The sequence below is a fragment of the Agelaius tricolor genome, unplaced genomic scaffold (assembly GCF_023055355.1).
Source record: "Agelaius tricolor isolate 1412-34295 unplaced genomic scaffold, bAgeTri1.0.p SCAF_90, whole genome shotgun sequence".
In the NCBI taxonomy this organism is placed as follows: domain Eukaryota; kingdom Metazoa; phylum Chordata; class Aves; order Passeriformes; family Icteridae; genus Agelaius; species Agelaius tricolor.
In genome coordinates, this window is record NW_027269350.1 from 353,824 (window position 1) to 370,921 (window position 17,098).

Below are 17,098 nucleotides of genomic sequence, written 5' to 3' on the forward strand. Positions count from 1 at the left end.
TTTTGGGGGATTTTTTTTTAATTTTTTAGGATTTTTTTTTTTGAGGATTTTTGGGGATATTTTGCGGGGAGGGGTGACAAAAATTTGAAGATTTTGGGGACATTTGGGGACATTGGGGCGATGGCAAAAATCTGAGGGATTTTAATTTTTTTTTTTATTTTGGGGACTTTTGGAGATTTTTGGGGACATTTGGTGGGTAGGGACGGGAAATTTTGGGGTTTTGGGGATTTTTTTAAAAATTTTTGGGGACATTTGAGGGTGAAAAAATTTTGGGGGTTTTTGGGAACATTTGGGGGCGTCACAGATTTGGAGGGTGTCAAAAATTAAAAAAAAAAGAGCAAAAAACCAAAAAAAATTTCAATTTTTATTTAATTTTTTTCGCTGCTCATCCCCCCCCCGCCCCTGCCCCTCCCCCATCCTCCCACCCCTCCCCCCTCCCACGATTTTCCCGTGAATTCCGCCAGATTTGGGCAATTCCAGAGGAAAAAAACAAAAAACCAAAAACAACAACAAAAATCGCAATTTCTGCCCCTCCCCAAGCCCCAAAATGAGGGGGGGGAGGGGCTCAGAGGCAACGCTGGTGGGGGAGGGGCCCCGGAACTGGGATGGACTGGGAGGGACTGGGACAAAATGGGAGGGACTGGTTTGAACTGGGACAAACTGGGATTGAACCGGGCTGGGATAAACTGGGATCGAACTGGGATCGAACTGGGATGAACTGGGAGGGACTGGGAGGGACTGGGAGGGACTGGGATGAGCAGGGATTGGATACTGGTTTGAACTGGTTTGAACTGGTTTGAACTGGTTTGAACTGGGAGCTCCGGGGGCGTCAAGGCCACGTCGAGGTTTTTTCAAAAAACGTCCAAAAACGGCACCAAAATCCCCCAAAAACACCTGGGGGAGGGGGCGGGGCCAGAGCACCTGGGGGAGGAGCCAGAGCACCTGGGGGTGGGGCCATAGAGCCTGGGGGCGGGACCATATGACACAGGGGAGGGGCCAGAGTGCCTGGGGGTGGGGGCAGAGCACTTGGGGGAGGAGCCAGAGCTCTGGGGGTGGGGCCATATGACACAGGGGAGGGGCCAGAGCGCCTGGGGGAGGAGCCAGAGCAGTTGGCGGACAGTGGGGGAAGGCGCACAGGGGAGCCCAGGTGTGCCAGGTGTGCCCAGGTGTGTTCCAGGTGTCCCAGGGGTGTTCCAGGTGTGTCCCAGGTGTGTCCCAGGTGTCCCCAGGTGTGTCCCCAGGTGTCCCCAGGTGTGTCCCAGGTGTCCCCAGGTGTCCCAGGTGTGTCCCAGGTGTCCCCAGGTGTGTCCCAGGTGTGTCCCAGGTGTCACTCGCGGATGCTGGCCGAGTAGGAGAACTGCGGGAAATGCGTCCGGTGATCGCTCTCCGGAGAGTCCAGGAGCTCACCTGGGGACAGGCGGGGACAGGTGAGGGACAGGGACAGGTGAGGGAAGAGATGACAGGACAGGTAAACACAGGTAAGGTACAGGTGAGGACACAGGTAAGGACACAGGTGAGGACACAGGTGAGCCCAGGTGAGCCCAGGCGCACTCACATCTCTTGGGGGGCGTGACCGTGATGGACAGGGACAGGTAAGGACAGGTGAGGACACAGGTGAGGACACAGGTGAGGACACAGGTGAGCCCAGGTGAGCCCAGGTGAGCCCAGGTAAGGCCCAGGTGCACTCACATCTCTCGGGGGGCGTGACCGTGATGGATGGGAGGGGGTCAGGGACAGGTGAGGGGTCAGTGACAGCCCAGGTGAGCCCAGGTGAGCCCAGGTGCACTCACATCTCTCGGGGGGTGTGACCGTGATGGACGGGGACAGGTAAGGACAGGTAAGGACACAGGTAAGGACAGGTAAGGACACAGGTAAGGACAGGTAAGGCCCAGGTGAGCCCAGGTGCACTCACATCTCTCGGGGGGCGTGACCGTGATGGACAGGGACAGGTAAGGACACAGGTAAGGACAGGTAAGGCCCAGGTGAGCCCAGGTGCACTCACATCTCTCGGGGGGCGTGACCGTGATGCTCTGCGCCGTGAACTCCTCGTCGAAGTACCTGGTGTCCACCTCCGACGTCACCTGCGGCCGGAAGGGCGGCACCAGCTGGGGGGGGCGGGGCCTCGCGCCAGGTGAGGGCCGGGGTCACGCCCGGGCGGGGCGGGGCCGTGGGCGGGGCCTCACCTTCCTCTGCACCACGTCCAGCCAATCGATGCCCGCGAAGAAGCGATGCTCCATCACCTCGCGGGCGTCGCCCGGGCCCCCGCCCAGCCTGCACAGGTGGGTACAGGTGAGAACAGGTGAGGGCACAGGTGGGCACAGGTGAGGGCACAGGTGAGGGCACAGGTGGGCACAGGTGGGTACAGGTGAGAACAGGTGAGAGCACAGGTGAGAACAGGTGAGGGCACAGGTGGGCACAGGGGACAACGGGTGAGGGCACAGGTGAGAACAGGTGGGAACAGGTGAGAATAGGTGAGCGCAGGTGGGCACAGGTGCACCCCAGGTGTACCCAAGTATGTCTCAGGTGTGTGTGGGTACCCCAGGTGTGCCCCGGTATATCCCAGGTGTACCCAGGTGTATCTCAGGTGTGCCCAGGTGTACCCAGCTGTACCCCAGGTGTACCCAGCTGTACCCAGGTGTGTCTCACCTCTGTTTCGGATCCTTTTTGAGCAGCCTGGCCAGCAGGGAGCGGCTCTCGGGGCCCAGGGACTGCAGGACCTCAATGTGCCAGGTGTGTGTGGGTACCCCAGGTGTATCTCAGGTGTACCCAGGTGTATCCCAGGTGTATCTCAGGTGTACCCAGGTGTGCCCAGGTGTGTCTCACCTTTGTTTAGGATCCTTTTTGAGCAGCCCGGCCAGCAGGGAGCGGCTCTCGGGGCCCAGGCTCCTGGGGAAGCGCAGGTACCCGTGTGTGTGGGTACCCCAGGTGTGCCCAGGTGTATCTCAGGTGTATCCCAGGTGTATCTCAGGTGTACCCAGGTGTGCCCAGGTGTATCTCAGGTGTATCCCAGGTGTATCTCAGGTGTATCCCAGGTGTACCCAGGTGTATCTCAGGTGTACCCAGATGTATCTCAGGTGTACCCAGGTGTACCCAGGTGTACCCAGGTGTACCCAGGTGTGCCCAGGTGTATCTCAGGTGTACCCAGGTGTGTCTCACCTCTGTTTCGGGTCCTTTTTGAGCAGCCCGGCCAGCAGGGAGCGGCTCTCGGGGCCCAGGGACTGCAGGACCTCAATGTGCCAGGTGTGTGTGGGTACCCCAGGTGTATCTCAGGTGTACCCAGGTGTATCCCAGGTGTATCTCAGGTGTACCCAGGTGTGCCCAGGTGTGTCTCACCTTTGTTTAGGATCCTTTTTGAGCAGCCCGGCCAGCAGGGAGCGGCTCTCGGGGCCCAGGCTCCTGGGGAAGCGCAGGTACCCGTGTGTGTGGGTACCCCAGGTGTGCCCAGGTGTATCTCAGGTGTATCCCAGGTGTATCTCAGGTGTACCCAGGTGTATCTCAGGTGTATCTCAGGTGTATCCCAGGTGTATCTCAGGTGTATCCCAGGTGTACCCAGGTGTATCTCAGGTGTACCCAGGTGTATCTCAGGTGTACCCAGGTGTACCCAGGTGTGCCCAGGTGTATCTCAGGTGTACCCAGGTGTATCTCACCTCTGTTTAGGATCCTTTTTGAGCAGCCCGGCCAGCAGGGAGCAGCTCTCGGGGCCCAGGCTCCTGGGGAAGCGCAGCTCCTCCAGCAGGATCAGCTCGAAGAGGCGCTCGTGGTCCTGGTTGTAGAAGGGGAGGCGCCCGCAGAGCATCTCGTACATCACCACCCCCAGCCCCCACCAGTCCACGGCGCGGCCGTAGTCGTTGTCTTCCAGGACCTGAGGGGAGAGAGGGAACGGGGTCACCTGCAGGACCTGAGGGGGTAAAGGTGAGGGCTGGGACCTGCCAGGACCTGTGAAGGTAAAGTCATGGGGTGTCATCTTCCAGGACCTGTGGGGAGAGCAAACAGGGTCACCTGCCAGGACCTGAGGGGGTAAAGGTGAGGGGGTCACCTGCCAGGACCTAAAGGGACAAAGTCATGGGGTGTCATCTTCCAGGACCTGTGGGGACAGGGGGAATGGGGTCACCTGCAGGACCTGAGGGGGTAAAGGTGAGGGGGTCACCTGCAGGACCTGAGGGGAGAGGGAACGGGGTCACCTGCCAGGGACAGGGGACAGTCATGGGTGTGAGCTGCCAGGACCTGTGAGGAGAGGGAACGGGGTCACCTGCAGGACCTGAGGGGGTAAAGGTGAGGGGGTCACCTGCCAGGACCTGTGGGGAGAGCGAACGGGGTCACCTGCCAGGACCTGAGGGGAGAGGGAACAGGGTCACCTGCCAGGGACAGGGGACAAAGTCATGGGTGTGAGCTGCCAGGACCTGAGGGGAGAGGGAATGGGGTCACCTGCCAGGACCTGAGGGGGTAAAGGTGACGGGTGTGACCTGCCAGGACCTGTGGGGAGAGGGAACGGGGTCACCTGCAGGACCTAAAGGGGTAAAGGTGTGGGGGTCACCTGCAGGACCTGAGGGGAGAGGGGGAATGGGGTCACCTGCAGGACCTGAGGGGAGAGGGGGAATGGGGTCACCTGCAGGACCTAAAGGGGTAAAGGTGACGGGTGTGACCTGCCAGGGACAGGGGACAAAGTCATGGGTGTGACCTGCCAGGACCTAAAGGGGATAGAGGTCACCTGTAAGGACCTGTGGCAGTAAAGGTGAGGGCTGGGACCTGCCAGGACCTGCAGGGACAAAGTCATGGGTGTCACCTTCCAGGACCTAAAGCGGGGACAAGTAATGAGGAAGCCCCTCAGGATTTGGGGGGAATTCTCTGGGAATTTGGGGGGAATTTTCGGGAATTTTGGGATTTTTTGGGGGGAAATTTGAGATTTTTTCTGGAATTTTGCGATCTTTTTCAGGAATTTTGGGATTTTTTTGGGAATTTTTGGGAATTCCCAGCCTCACCTCGGGCGCCAGGTACTCGGGGGTGCCACAGAAGGTCCTTGCAGGATTTGGGGGGAATTCTCTGGGGATTTTGGGGGAATTTTCAGGGATTTTTTTATTTTTTTCTGGGATTTTGGGATTTTTTCTGGAATTTTGTGATTTTTTCTGGAATTTTGGGGATTTTTTGGGGGAATTTAGGGAATTCCCAGCCTCACCTCGGGCGCCAGGTACTCGGGGGTGCCACAGAAGGTTCTCATGGTGGTGCCGTCCGTCACCCCCTCCTTACAGAGCCCGAAATCCGTGATCTTGATGTGCCCGTCCTTGTCCAGCATCAGATTCTCCAGCTGGGAATTCAGGAATTTGCACCAAAATCCCACAAAATCAGCCCCAAAATCCCACAAAATCAGCCCCAAAATCAGCCCCAAAACCTCACAAAATCAGCCCCAAAATGCGGGAAATTCAGCCCAAAATCCCATGAAATCAGCCCCAAAATCCCCAGAATGGTCCCCAAAATACCAAGAATCAGCCCCAAATCCCACAAAATCAGCCCCAAAATCCCTGGTAATGGTCCCCAAAATCCCAGGAATTCAACCCCAAAATCAGCCTCAAAATCTCACAAAACCAGCCCCAAAACCTCACAAAATCAGCCCCAAAATGCTGGAAATTCAGCCCAAACCCCCACAAAATCCACCCCAAATCCCACAAAATGAGCCCCAAAATGCCTGAAATTCAGCCCAAAACCCCAGGAACCGGCTCCAAACCCCGGGAATTCAGCCCCAAAATCCCAGAAATTCAGCCCAAAACCCCAGGAACCGGCTCCAAACCCCAGGAATTCAGCCCCAAAATGCTGGAAATTCAGCCCAAACCCCCACAAAATCAGCCCCAAATCCCACAAAATCAGCCCCAAACCCCCACAAAATCCACCCCAAACCCCAGGAATTCAGCCCCAAAATGCTGGAAATTCAGCCCAAAATCCCACAAAATCCACCCCAAATCCCACAAAATCAGCCCCAAAATCCCAGAAATTCAGCCCAAACCCCCACAAAATCAGCCCCAAAATCCCGGGAATTCAGCCCAAAACCCCAGGAACCGGCTCCAAACCCCAGGAATTCAGCCCCAAAATCCCGGAAATTCAGCCCAAAACCCCAGGAATTGGCTCCAAACCCCGGGAATTCAGCCCCAAAATCCCAGGAATTCAGCCCCCAAATGCCGGAAATTCAGCCCCAAAATCCCAGAAATTCAGCCCAAAACCCCAGGAACTGGCTCCAAACCCCAGGAATTTGGCCCCAAAATCCCGGAAATTCAGCCCAAACCCCCACAAAATCAGCCCCCAAATGCCAGAAATTCAGCCCAAAACTCCAGGAACCGGCTCCAAACCCCAGGAATTCAGCCCAAAACCCCAGGAATTGGCTCCAAACCCCAGGAATTCAGCCCCAAAATCCCAGGAATTCAGCCCAAAACCCCAGGAACCAGCTCCAAACCCTGGGAATTCCGCCCCAAAATCCCAGAAATTCAGCCCAAAACCCCACAAAATCCACCCCAAACCCCAGAAATTCAGCCCAAAACCCCAGGAACTGGCTCCAAACCCCAGGAATTCAGCCCCAAAATCCCAGAAATTCAGCCCAAACCCCCACAAAATCCACCCCAAACCCCAGGAATTCAGCCCCAAAATCCCAGAAATTCAGCCCAAACCCCCACAAAATCCACCCCAAACCCCGGGCATTCAGCCCCAGCCCCCCCGGGACGCCCCCAAACCCCCAGAATTTCCCCAAACCCGCAGGAATCGGGCCCAGATCCCGGATCAGGACCTTGATGTCGCGATAGACGACGTCCCGCGAGTGCAGGTACTCCAGGGCCGAGACGATCTCGGCGCCGTAGAAGCGAGCGCGGGGCTCGGGGAACACCCGCTCCCGGGACAGGTGGAAAAACAGCTGGAGATTTGGGGGGAAAAGCACAGAAATTGGGAAAAATCGGGGGGAAGAGAAGGGAAATTCAGGGGGGAAATAAAAGGGAAATTAAGGGGGGAAATCGGGAAAAATCAGGGGGAATAAAAGGGAAATTCAGGGGGGAAATTGGGGAAATAAAAGGGAAATTGAGGGGGGAAATGGGGGAAAATATTGGGGGGAAAAACCAGGGAAATTGGGAAAAATCGGGGGGAAGAGAAGGGAAATTCAGGGGGGAAATGGGGGAAATAAAAGGGAAATTGAGGGGGGAAATGGGGGAAAATATTGGGGGGAAATGGGGGGGAAAAGCAGGGAAATCGGGGAAAATCGGGGGGAATAAAAGGGAAATTCGAGGGGGAAATTGGGGGAAAAGAGGGGAAATTGGGAAAAATCGGGGGGAAGAGAAGGGAAATTCAGGGGGGAAATTGGGGAAATAAAAGGGAGATTGAGGGGGGAAATTGGGAAAAATGGGGGGGAATAGAAGGGAAATTCAGGGGGGAAATGGGGGAAATAAAAGGGAAATTAAGGGGGGAAATCGGGAAAAATCGGGGGGAATAGAACGGAAATGGAGGGGGGAAATTGGGGAAAATATTGGGGGAAAATAAAATGGAAATTCAGGGGGGAAATTGGGGGAAATAAAAGGGAAATGGAGGGGGAAAATTGGGGGGAATAAAAGGGAAATGGAGGGGGAAAATTGGGGAAAATATTGGGGGGAAATTGGGGGGGAAATGGGGGAAATAAAACGGAAATTAAGGGGGGAAATCGGGAAAAATCGGGGGGAAGAGAAGGGAAATTCAGGGGGGAAATTGGGGAAAATATTGGGGGGAAATTGGGGGGGAAATAAAAGGGAAATGGAGGGGGAAAATTGGGGGGAAATGGGGGGGAAAACGGGGAATTGGGAAAAAATCAAGGGGAATAAAATGGAAATTGGGGGAGGAAATTGGGGGGAAATAAAATGAAAATTGGGTGGGGAAATTGGGTGGGGAAATTGGGGAAAATTGGGGGGGAAATTGGGGGAAAAACGGGGAAATTGGGAAAATATCGGTGGGGAAATTGGAGGGAAAATTGGGGAGAAATCGGGGGAAATTGGGGAGAAATCTGGGGAAACTTGGAAAATATTGGGGAAAAATGGGGAAGCATTGGGGGGAAAATTGGGGAAAAATGGAAGAAAAATGGGGAAATTGGGGAAAAATTGGGGGGGGAATGGGGGGGATGGAGAAAAAAGAGGAAAAAATGGGGGGAAATTGGGGAAATTTGGGGGGAATTGGGGAAAAATTGATGGAAAATACCTGGGAAAATGGGTAGGGGGAAATTTGGGGAGAGAATTTGGGGCCAAGGGGGGGAAAATTGGGGAAAAAAGTGAGGGGAAAATGGGGGGAAATTGGGGGAAAACGGGAGAAAAACGGGAAAAAATTGGGGAAAAACTCGGGGAAAATGGGGGTAGGATGGATAAACCCCCCCAGCCCCACGGAAAACTCAAATTTTGGGGTAAAAAAGGCCGAGTTTGGGGGCAGAGCCGGCACCTCGCCGCCGTTGGCGTATTCCATGACGAAGCACAGGCGGTCGCTGGTCTGGAAGGCGTATTTGAGAGCCTGGGGAAAAACAACGGGAATTTGGGAAAAATCCCAAAATTCGGGGGTTTGGGAGGAATTCTGGAAATTGGGGGATTGGGGGAGGGAATTGCTGGAAATTCGGGATTGAATTCCTGGAAATTCGGGGATTTTGGGGGAGGGAATTGCTGGAAATTCGGGATTTAGTTACTGGAAATTGGGGATTTAATTCCCAGAAATTTGGGATTTAATTCCCAGAATTTCAGGATTTTGGCCCGGAATTCCCAGAATTTGGGGATTTTGGCCCGGAATTCCCAGAATTTGGTTATTTTGGGCAAGAATTCCCAGAATTCCGGGATTTTGGCCAGTAACTCCCAGAATTTCAGGATTTTGGCCCAGAATTGCCAGAATTTGGTTATTTTGGGCAGGAATTCCCGGAATTTTAGTATTTCGGCCCAGAATTTCAGGATTTTGGCCAGGAATTCCCAGAATTTCAGGATTTTGGGGAGGAATTCCCGGAATTTCAGGATTTTGTCCCAGAATTTCAGGATTTTGGGGAGGAATTCCCGGAATTTCAGGATTTTGTCCCAGAATTTCAGGATTTTGGTCAGGAACTCCCAGAATTTCAGGATTTTGGGCAGGGATTCCCAGAATTTCAGGATTTTGTCCCAGAATTTCAGGATTTTGGCCCGGAATTCCCGGAATTTCAGGATTTTGGCCCGGATTTCCCAGAATTTCAGGATTTTGGGCAGGAACTCCCAGAATTTCAGTATTTTGGCCCAGAATTTCAGGATTTTGGGCAGGGATTCCCGTAATTCCTGGATTTTGGCCCGGGGTTCCCAGAATTTCAGGATTTTGTCCCAGGATTTCAGGATTTTTGGCCTGGAATTCCCGGACTTTCGGGATTTTGGGCAGGAATTCCCGGAATTTGGGGATTTTGGGCAGGAATTTCAGGATTTTGGGCAGGAACTCCCAGAATTTCAGGATTTTGTCCCAGAATTTCAGGATTTTGGTCAGGAACTCCCAGAATTTCAGGATTTTGTCCCAGGATTTCAGGATTTTGTCCCAGAATTCCCGTTATTTTGGCCCGGGTTCCCGGGCCCCACGCACGGTCAGGAAGGGGTGGCGGCTGCTCTGCAGGACGCGGCTCTCGGTCACCGTGTGAGCCACCTCGTCCTGTGGAGGGGGCAAACGCTCAGGTGCCGCCCAAACTCACCCAAAAATGCCATTTCTCACCCCAGAATATCCCAAAACCCCCACTTTTCGTTCCAAAGCGTCCCAAAAATGCTGGGTTTCGCCCCAGAATATCCCAAAAACGTCGTTTTTTTCACCTCTGAACGTCCCACAAAATCCCGTTTTTCATCCCAAAGCGCCCCAGAAATGCCCTTCTCCCCTCCTCCCCAAACTGCCCCAAATCACACCCCAAAATCCCCTTTTTCTTACCCAAAATCCCCTTCTTCTTCCCCAAAATCCCCTTTTTCTTCCCCAAAATCCCCTTTTTTTCCTCCAAACCCCCATTTTTTGCCCTGAATTTCACCTTGGCAACCTCCCCAAAACCCCCATTTTTCCCCCCAAAACCCCCAATTTTTTCCCCCAAAATCCCCATTTTTACCTCCTCAAAACCCCCATTTTTCCCCCAAACCCCCCATTTTTCCCCCAAACCCCCCATTTTTACCTCACAAACCCCAATCTTTTTGCCTCAAACCTCGACCACGATGACCTCCCCCAAACCCCCATTTTTACCTCCCCCAAACCCCCATTTTTCCCCCAAACCCCCCATTTTTTCCCCAAAACCCCCATTTTTACCTCCCCCAAACCCCCATTTTTCACCCTCCCAAAATCCCCCATTTTTCACCCCAAACCCCCATTTTTTCCCCCAAACCCCAATTTTTCCCCCCAAACCCCGACCACGATGACCTCCCCAAAACCCCCATTTTTACCTCCATTTTTCCCCCACTTTTTTCCCCCAAACCCCATTTCTACCTCCCAACCCCCATTTTTTCCCCCAAAACCCCCATTTTTTCCCCCAAAATCCCCATTTTCCCCCCAAACCCCGACCACGATGACCTCCCCAAAACCCCCATTTTTACCTCCATTTTTCCCCCACTTTTTTCCCCCAAACCCCATTTCTACCTCCCAACCCCCATTTTTTCCCCCAAAACCCCCATTTTTTCCCCCAAAATCCCCATTTTTCCCCCAAACCCCAATTTTCCCCCCCAAACCCCAATTTTTCCCCCAAAATCCCCATTTTTACCTCCCAAAATCCCCATTTTTCCCCCAAACCCCCATTTTTTTCCCCAAAACCCCCATTTTTACCCCCCAAACCCCAATTTTTCCCCCCAAACCCCGACCACCATGACCTCCCCAAAACCGCCCTTTATTTCCCCATAAATTCCCCTTTCCCACCCCCCAAACGCTGATTTTTGGCCCCAAAGCGCCCGGATCCGACTCCAATAATCCCCATTTTGCCCCCAGGCCCCGTTTTTGCCCGAAATCCCCGTTTTTCAGCCCAGACCTTGGCGATGATGACCTCCTTGCGCAGGATCTTCATGGCGTAGTAGCGCCCCGAGGCCTTTTCGCGCACCAGGATCACCTTCCCAAAGGTGCCCTTGCCCAGCAGCTTCAGGTAATCAAAGTCTGCCATGCTCTGCTGGGGCAAAAATAACAGATTTTGGGGGTTTTGGGAGTGGGGATTTTTGGGGGATTTTATGGGAATTTTATGGAAATTTTTGGGGATTTTTTTAGGGTTTATTTGGGATTTTTTGAGGTTTTTTTGTGATTTTTTGTGATTTTTTGGGATTTTTTGGGGATTTTATGGGAATTTTTTTGTGATTTTTTTAAGATTTATTGAGATTTTTGGGTGATTTTTTGGGGATTTTTTGGGAATTTTTTGGGAATTTTTTTGTGATTTTTAGAGGGTTTTTTGGGGATTTTTTCAGGTTTTTTGGGGATTTTTTGTGATTTTTTTGTGGATTTTTGGGGGATTTTTTGTGGATTTTTTGGGGATTTTTTAGGGTTTATTTGGGATTTTTTCAGATTTTTTTTGTGATTTTTTGGGATTTTTTTGGCGACTTTTTGGGGGATTTTTTGGGGGGATTTGTGGATTTTTTGGGAGGGATTTGGGAATTTTTTGGTAATTTTTTGGGATTTTTTGGGATTTCTTTTTTTTTTTTTTAATTTTTCAGGGGGTTCTTAGGGGGGATTTTTGGGGATCTTTTGGGGTTTTTTTTGGGGTGATTTTGGGGGGATTTGTTGAGGCACGTTTTCAGGTAATGAAAGTCTGCCATGCTCTGATGGGGCAAAAATAACAGATTTTGGGGGTTTTGGGAGTGGGGATTTTTGGGGGATTTTATGGGAATTTTATAGAAATTTTTGGGGATTTTTTTAGGGTTTATTTGGGATTTTTTGAGGTTTTTTTGTGATTTTTTGGGGTGGTTTTGGGGGGACATTTCAGGGATATTTTGGGTGGGTTTTGGGGGATATTTCAGAGATATTTTGGGTGGGTTTTGGGGGATATTTTGGGGATGTTTTGGGCGTTTTTGGTGGGATTTTTTGGGGTTATCTCAGGGCTATTTTGGGTCTATTTAGGGTGGTTTTGGGGGGATATTTCAGGGATATTTTGGGTTGGTTTTGGGGGATATTTCAGGGACATTTTAGGTGGGTTCTGGGGGATATTTTGGGTTGGTTTTGGGGATATTTTGGGTGGTTTTGGGGGGATATTTCAGGGATATTTTGGGTTGGTTTTGGGGGATATTTCAGGGACATTTTAGGTGGGTTCTGGGGGATATTTTGGGGATATTTCAGGGATATTTTGGGTGGTTTTGGGGGGATATTTCAGGGAAATTATGGGTGGTCTTTGGAGGATATTTCAGGGATATTTTGGGGATATTTTGGGGCTATTTAGGGTGGGTTTTGGGGGATATTTCAGGGATATTTCAAGGATATTTCGGGGATATTTTGGGTGTTTTTGGTGGGATTTTTTGGCATATTTTGGGGCTATTTTGGGTGTTTTTGGTGGGATTTTTTGGCATGTTTTGGGGCTATTTTGGGGCACACTCACGGCCTTGCTGCGGGCTTTCCCGGCGGCCTCTCCGTCCTCTCCATCCCCGGGGGCTCCCCCGAGCTCGGGCGGCTCCGGGGCCGGCGCGCGGCTCTTGAGCCCCGAGGCCACGGCCTGGATGGCCCTGAGCCACTGCTCCCTGTGAAAGGGATCCAGTGGGTCACAAACAGGGATCCCAAACAGGGATCCCCTGCCTGGATGGCCCTGAGCCACTGCTCCCTGTGAAATGGGATCCAGTGGATCACAAACAAACAGGGGTCACAAACAGGGATCCACTGCCCTGAGCCACTGCTCCCTGTGAAAGGGATCCAGTGGATCACAAACAGGGACAAAAACCAGGGATCACAAACGGGGATCCACGGCCTGGGTGGCCCTGAGCCACTGCTCCCTGTGGAAAGGGATCCAGTGGATCACAAACAGGGATCACAAACAGGGATCCACGGCCCTGAGCCACTGCTCCCTGTGAAAGGGATCCAGTGGATCCCAAACAGGGATCCACGGCCTGGATGGCCCTGAGCCACTGCTCCCTGTGAAATTGGATCCAGTGGATCACAAACAGGGATCCCAAACAGGGATCCACGGCCTGGATGGCCCTGAGCCACTGCTCCCTGTGAAATTGGATCCAGTGGATCACAAACAAACAGGGGTCACAAACAGGGATCACAAGCAGGGATCCACTCATCACTGTGGCAAAGGGATCGAATGGATCACAAACAGGGAGCCCAAATGGGGATCCCAAACTGGGATCCACCCCCAAACTGGGACCTCTCTCCCAAGGGCTTTGGGGTCTCTCTCCCAGAGAGATTTAGGATCCCTCCCATGGGATTTGGGGTGTCTCCCTTTGTGGTTTCTCCCAGCAGGATTTGGGGCCTCTCCCAGAGAGATTTAGGATCCCCCCCAGCAGGATTTGGGCTCTGTCCCAAGGGATTTAGGATCCCCCCAGCAGGATTTGAGGTCTCTCCCAGCAGGATTTGAGGTCCATCCCAAGGGATTTGGGATCCCCCCAGCAGGATCGGGGTCTCTCCCAGCAGGATTTGGGGTCTGTCCCAAGGGATGTGGGGGGGGTCCATCCCAAGGGATTTAGGATCCCCAGCAGGATCGGGGTCCATCCCAGCGGGATTTAGGATCCCCCCAGCATGATCGGGGTCTCTCCCAGAGGAATTTGGGGTCCATCCCAAGGGATTTAGGATCCCCCCAGCAGGATCGGGGTCTCTCCCAGAGGAATTTGGGGTCCATCCCAGCAGGATTTAGGATCCCCCCAGCAGGATTTGGGGTCCCCAGCCGCGCCCACCGCTCCTCGGCCGTGTCCACGTGGAAAGTCCTCTCGATGACCGTTGTCCACTGCAGGCAGCGGATGACGAAGGTGTTGGGGCGCGGCCGCTCCGTCCTCATCAGCTGGCACTCTGAGAAACGGGGCGAGAAACGGCGAAATCGGGCAAAACCCGGGCAAAGGGAGGGTGGGAGGGTTTGGGGTACGACCCCCGGCCCGCTCTGAGCCCCTACCGGCCACGGAGAAGTTGTTGAGGGGGGGGAGGCCGTGCTCGGGGCTCTCGGGCCGCTCCTTGTAGCCGATGAAGGAACCGTCGCTCTTGAGCAGGAAATAACGGGGCCGCCACGTCTTGATGTACTCGCCTGGCGCGGCGGGGAAAGGGTTAACGGGGCTGGGGTGAGGGGCGGAAAGGGTTAACGGGGGGAACTGGGGGGAAAGGGTTAACGGGGGAACTGGGGGGGAAAGGGTTAACGGGAGTGGGGGGGATGGGGGTGAAAGGGTTAATGGGGGTGAGGGGGGATCAGGGGTGAAAGGGTTAATGGGGACTGGGGGGGATGGGGGGAAGGGTTAATGGGGAGTGGGGGAATTAGGGGGTGAAAGGGTTAATGGGGGGAATTAGGGGTGAAAGGGTTAATGGGGGAAATAGGGGTGAAAGGGTTAATGGGGAGTGGGGGGGGGGATCAGGGGTGAAAGGGTTAATGGGGAGTGGGTGGGGGAGAATGGAAATGGGGCAAATCTCCCATGCTACACCCACGATCCCAAATCCCCAAAATCCCAAACCCTGACCCCAATCCCAAATTCCCCAAATCTCCCGTCCCAATGCCCAATCCTAAATCCCCAATCCCAAATCCCTCAAATCCCCCAAATCTCCCATCCCAAATCCCAAATCCCAAATCCCAAATCCCCAAGCCCCAATCCCAAATCCCTCAAATCCCCCAAATCTCCCATCCCCATCCCAATCCCAAATCCCCCATCCCAAATCCCCATTCTAATCTCAAATCCCCCAACCCAAATCCCCCAAGTCCTGCCCCCAAAGCCAAGTCCTGCCCCCAGAGCCCAAGCCCCGCCCCCAGGGCCCAAGCCCCGCCCCCAGAGCCCAGGCCCCGCCCCCGGCTCACCCCTCTTGTGCAGCCAGCCCTCCTTGACCACCAGCGCCTCACTCATGGTGGCCCCGCCCCCCCCGGGGACCCCCGGGGCCCCCCCGGGACCCTGAGGGGCCGGGAGCACCTGTGGGATCAATAACGGATCAATAACGGGATCGATAACGGATCAATAATGGATCAATAATGGGATCGATAATGGGATCGATAATGGATCAATGGGATCGATAATGTATCAATAATGGATCAATAATGGATCAATAATGGGATTGATAATGGGATCGATAACGGGGTCAATGGCATTAATAATGGGATCGATAACGGATCAATGGGGTCAATAATGGGATTGATAATGGGAACGATGAAATCAATAATGGGATTAATACCAGGACTGATAACGGGATCAGAGATGGGATCAGTGATGGGATCAATGGGATCAATAGTGGGATCAATAATGGGATCAATAATGGATCATTGGGATCAACAGTGGGATCGATAACGGGTTTGGGATGGATCTGTGGGATTTTGGGATCTGTGAGGGTTTGGGACCAATCCATGGGATTTCAAGACCAATCCATGGGATTTGAGGACCAGTCCATGGAATTTTGGGATTTTGGGACCAATCCATGGGATTTTTGACATGAATCCATGGGATTTTGGGCCCAGTCCATGGGATTTTGGGATTTTGGGCCCAATCTATGGGATTTTGGGCCCAGTCCATGGGATTTTGGGATTTTGGGCCCAATCTATGGGATTTGTGACATGAATCCATGGGATTTTGGGCCCAGTCCATGGAATTTTGGAATTTTGGGACCAATCTATGGGATTTTGGGCCCAATCTATGGGATTTTTGACATGAATCCATGGGATTTTGGGCCCAGTCCATGGTATTTTTGACATGAATCCATGGGATTTTGGGCCCAGTCCATGGGATTTTGGGACAGGACAAGGACAGGGGAGATGCGGGGCTCATTCCCCCCTCGTTAGCGACCCCAATTAAACGGGGACCCAGCCCCTGCCCCGTACCCGAGCGCCGGATCCGGATCCGAGGGCAGCTCCCGGCGCCGGCTCCTCCTGGGGCCAAAAAATGGGGAGAAAACGGCCAAAATTGGGATTGGGGGAAAGGAAAAGGGAAATTTGGGAATGAACAGCGGCTCTGTGGGGAAAATTGGGGGGAGAAAATGGGGAGGGGAAATTGGGGGGAGAAAATGGGGAGGGGAAATTGGGGGGGAAAATTGGGATTTTTTGGAGGAGGGAAAATTGGGGAGGGGAAATTGGGGGAGGGAAATTTGGGGCATTTTTTGGGCAGGGAAAATTGGGGGGATTTTATGGGGGACGGAAAACCGGGGGAATTTTTTTGGGGGGAGGGAAATGAGGGAAGGAATTTGGGGAAGGGAATTTTAGGAGGAATTTTGGGGAGGGGGGAAAATTGGGGAGCAAATATTAGGTGGGGGGGTCCCACGCCACTGCTGCTCCTCCCCGAGGAGGAAATTTGGGATTTTGGGGAGGAATTTCGTCCGGAATTTGGGGAGGGGTCCCATCCTGAGGGGGACACACAGTGAACGCCCCCAGTCCCCCCCCATTTCCCGAGTGGTTCGCTCCCCACAGAAGCGAACGGAACCGCAGCGGGCGCAACCACAGCGCGGTCCCGGGGGGGAAGGAGCTCCCGTTGTCCCCCCCGTGTCCCCCCCGTGTCCCCGCGTGTCCTCCCCCTCCCCCCACGCGTGGTGCGGCCCCCCCGACCCCCCCCTCAGGAACGGGACGAGCCCATTCTCTCCGCTAAAGGGGGGAAACGCAGCGCCCCCCTCCGGCAGCGCGCGGGTGGCGCGGCCCTCGCTGCCCCTCAGGGGAGCCGGGCGAGTCCATTGCGCGGGGCGGGGTGGGGAGGGGGGGGGAAGAACGGAACCATCCCAAGGTCTCACCTGTCATGGACGCCGCAGGCCCGGCCGGTTCCGGCCGCTCATCCCGGGACTCGCGGTTTTTTTTTTTTTTTATTTCCTCCCGGTTCCGGAAAGAGGAAAAATAAAAATAAAATTTAATTTAAAAAGCGGCGACGGAAGGAAACGGGAGCGAAAACAGCGCGGGGGGGGGGGGCGGGGGGGCCGTGAGGGGGAGACCCCGCGCGCGCGCCGGCCCCGGGGGCGTGGTTATGACGTCATAGAGGGCGACGTTACGCAGAGGGGGCGGGCGGAAGGGGCGGGGCTTCCCCTCCAGCGT

General features: G+C 53.9%; 1 protein-coding gene across 3 annotated transcripts; it reads right to left on the bottom strand.

The window, feature by feature from the left end:
- Nucleotides 1-804: 804 nt before the first annotated feature.
- AKT2 (AKT serine/threonine kinase 2) lies at nt 805-16,955 on the bottom strand. 3 transcript variants are annotated; one of them, XR_011677319.1, is made up of 16 exons: nt 16,804-16,955; nt 15,908-15,955; nt 14,900-15,008; nt 14,015-14,143; nt 13,803-13,914; nt 12,512-12,650; nt 10,967-11,098; nt 9,562-9,627; nt 8,425-8,493; nt 6,767-6,889; nt 5,174-5,302; nt 3,648-3,862; nt 2,184-2,271; nt 2,003-2,105; nt 1,273-1,407; nt 805-1,199 (listed from the first exon to the last, which is right to left on the bottom strand). XR_011677319.1 is itself a non-coding variant. In XM_071418751.1 (16 exons), the coding sequence occupies exons 3-15, from the start codon at nt 14,943-14,945 to the stop codon at nt 1,328-1,330; spliced, it is 1,431 nt and encodes a 476-aa protein (XP_071274852.1). In that variant the 5' UTR covers nt 14,946-15,008; nt 15,908-15,955; nt 16,804-16,955; the 3' UTR covers nt 805-1,251; nt 1,293-1,327. The 3 variants fall into 3 exon arrangements, 2 of the variants coding, with proteins under 2 accessions (XP_071274852.1, XP_071274851.1); XM_071418751.1 differs by having other exon boundaries at nt 805-1,251; nt 1,293-1,407; XM_071418750.1 differs by having other exon boundaries at nt 805-1,407.
- Between the last annotated feature and the right edge of the window lie 143 nt (nt 16,956-17,098).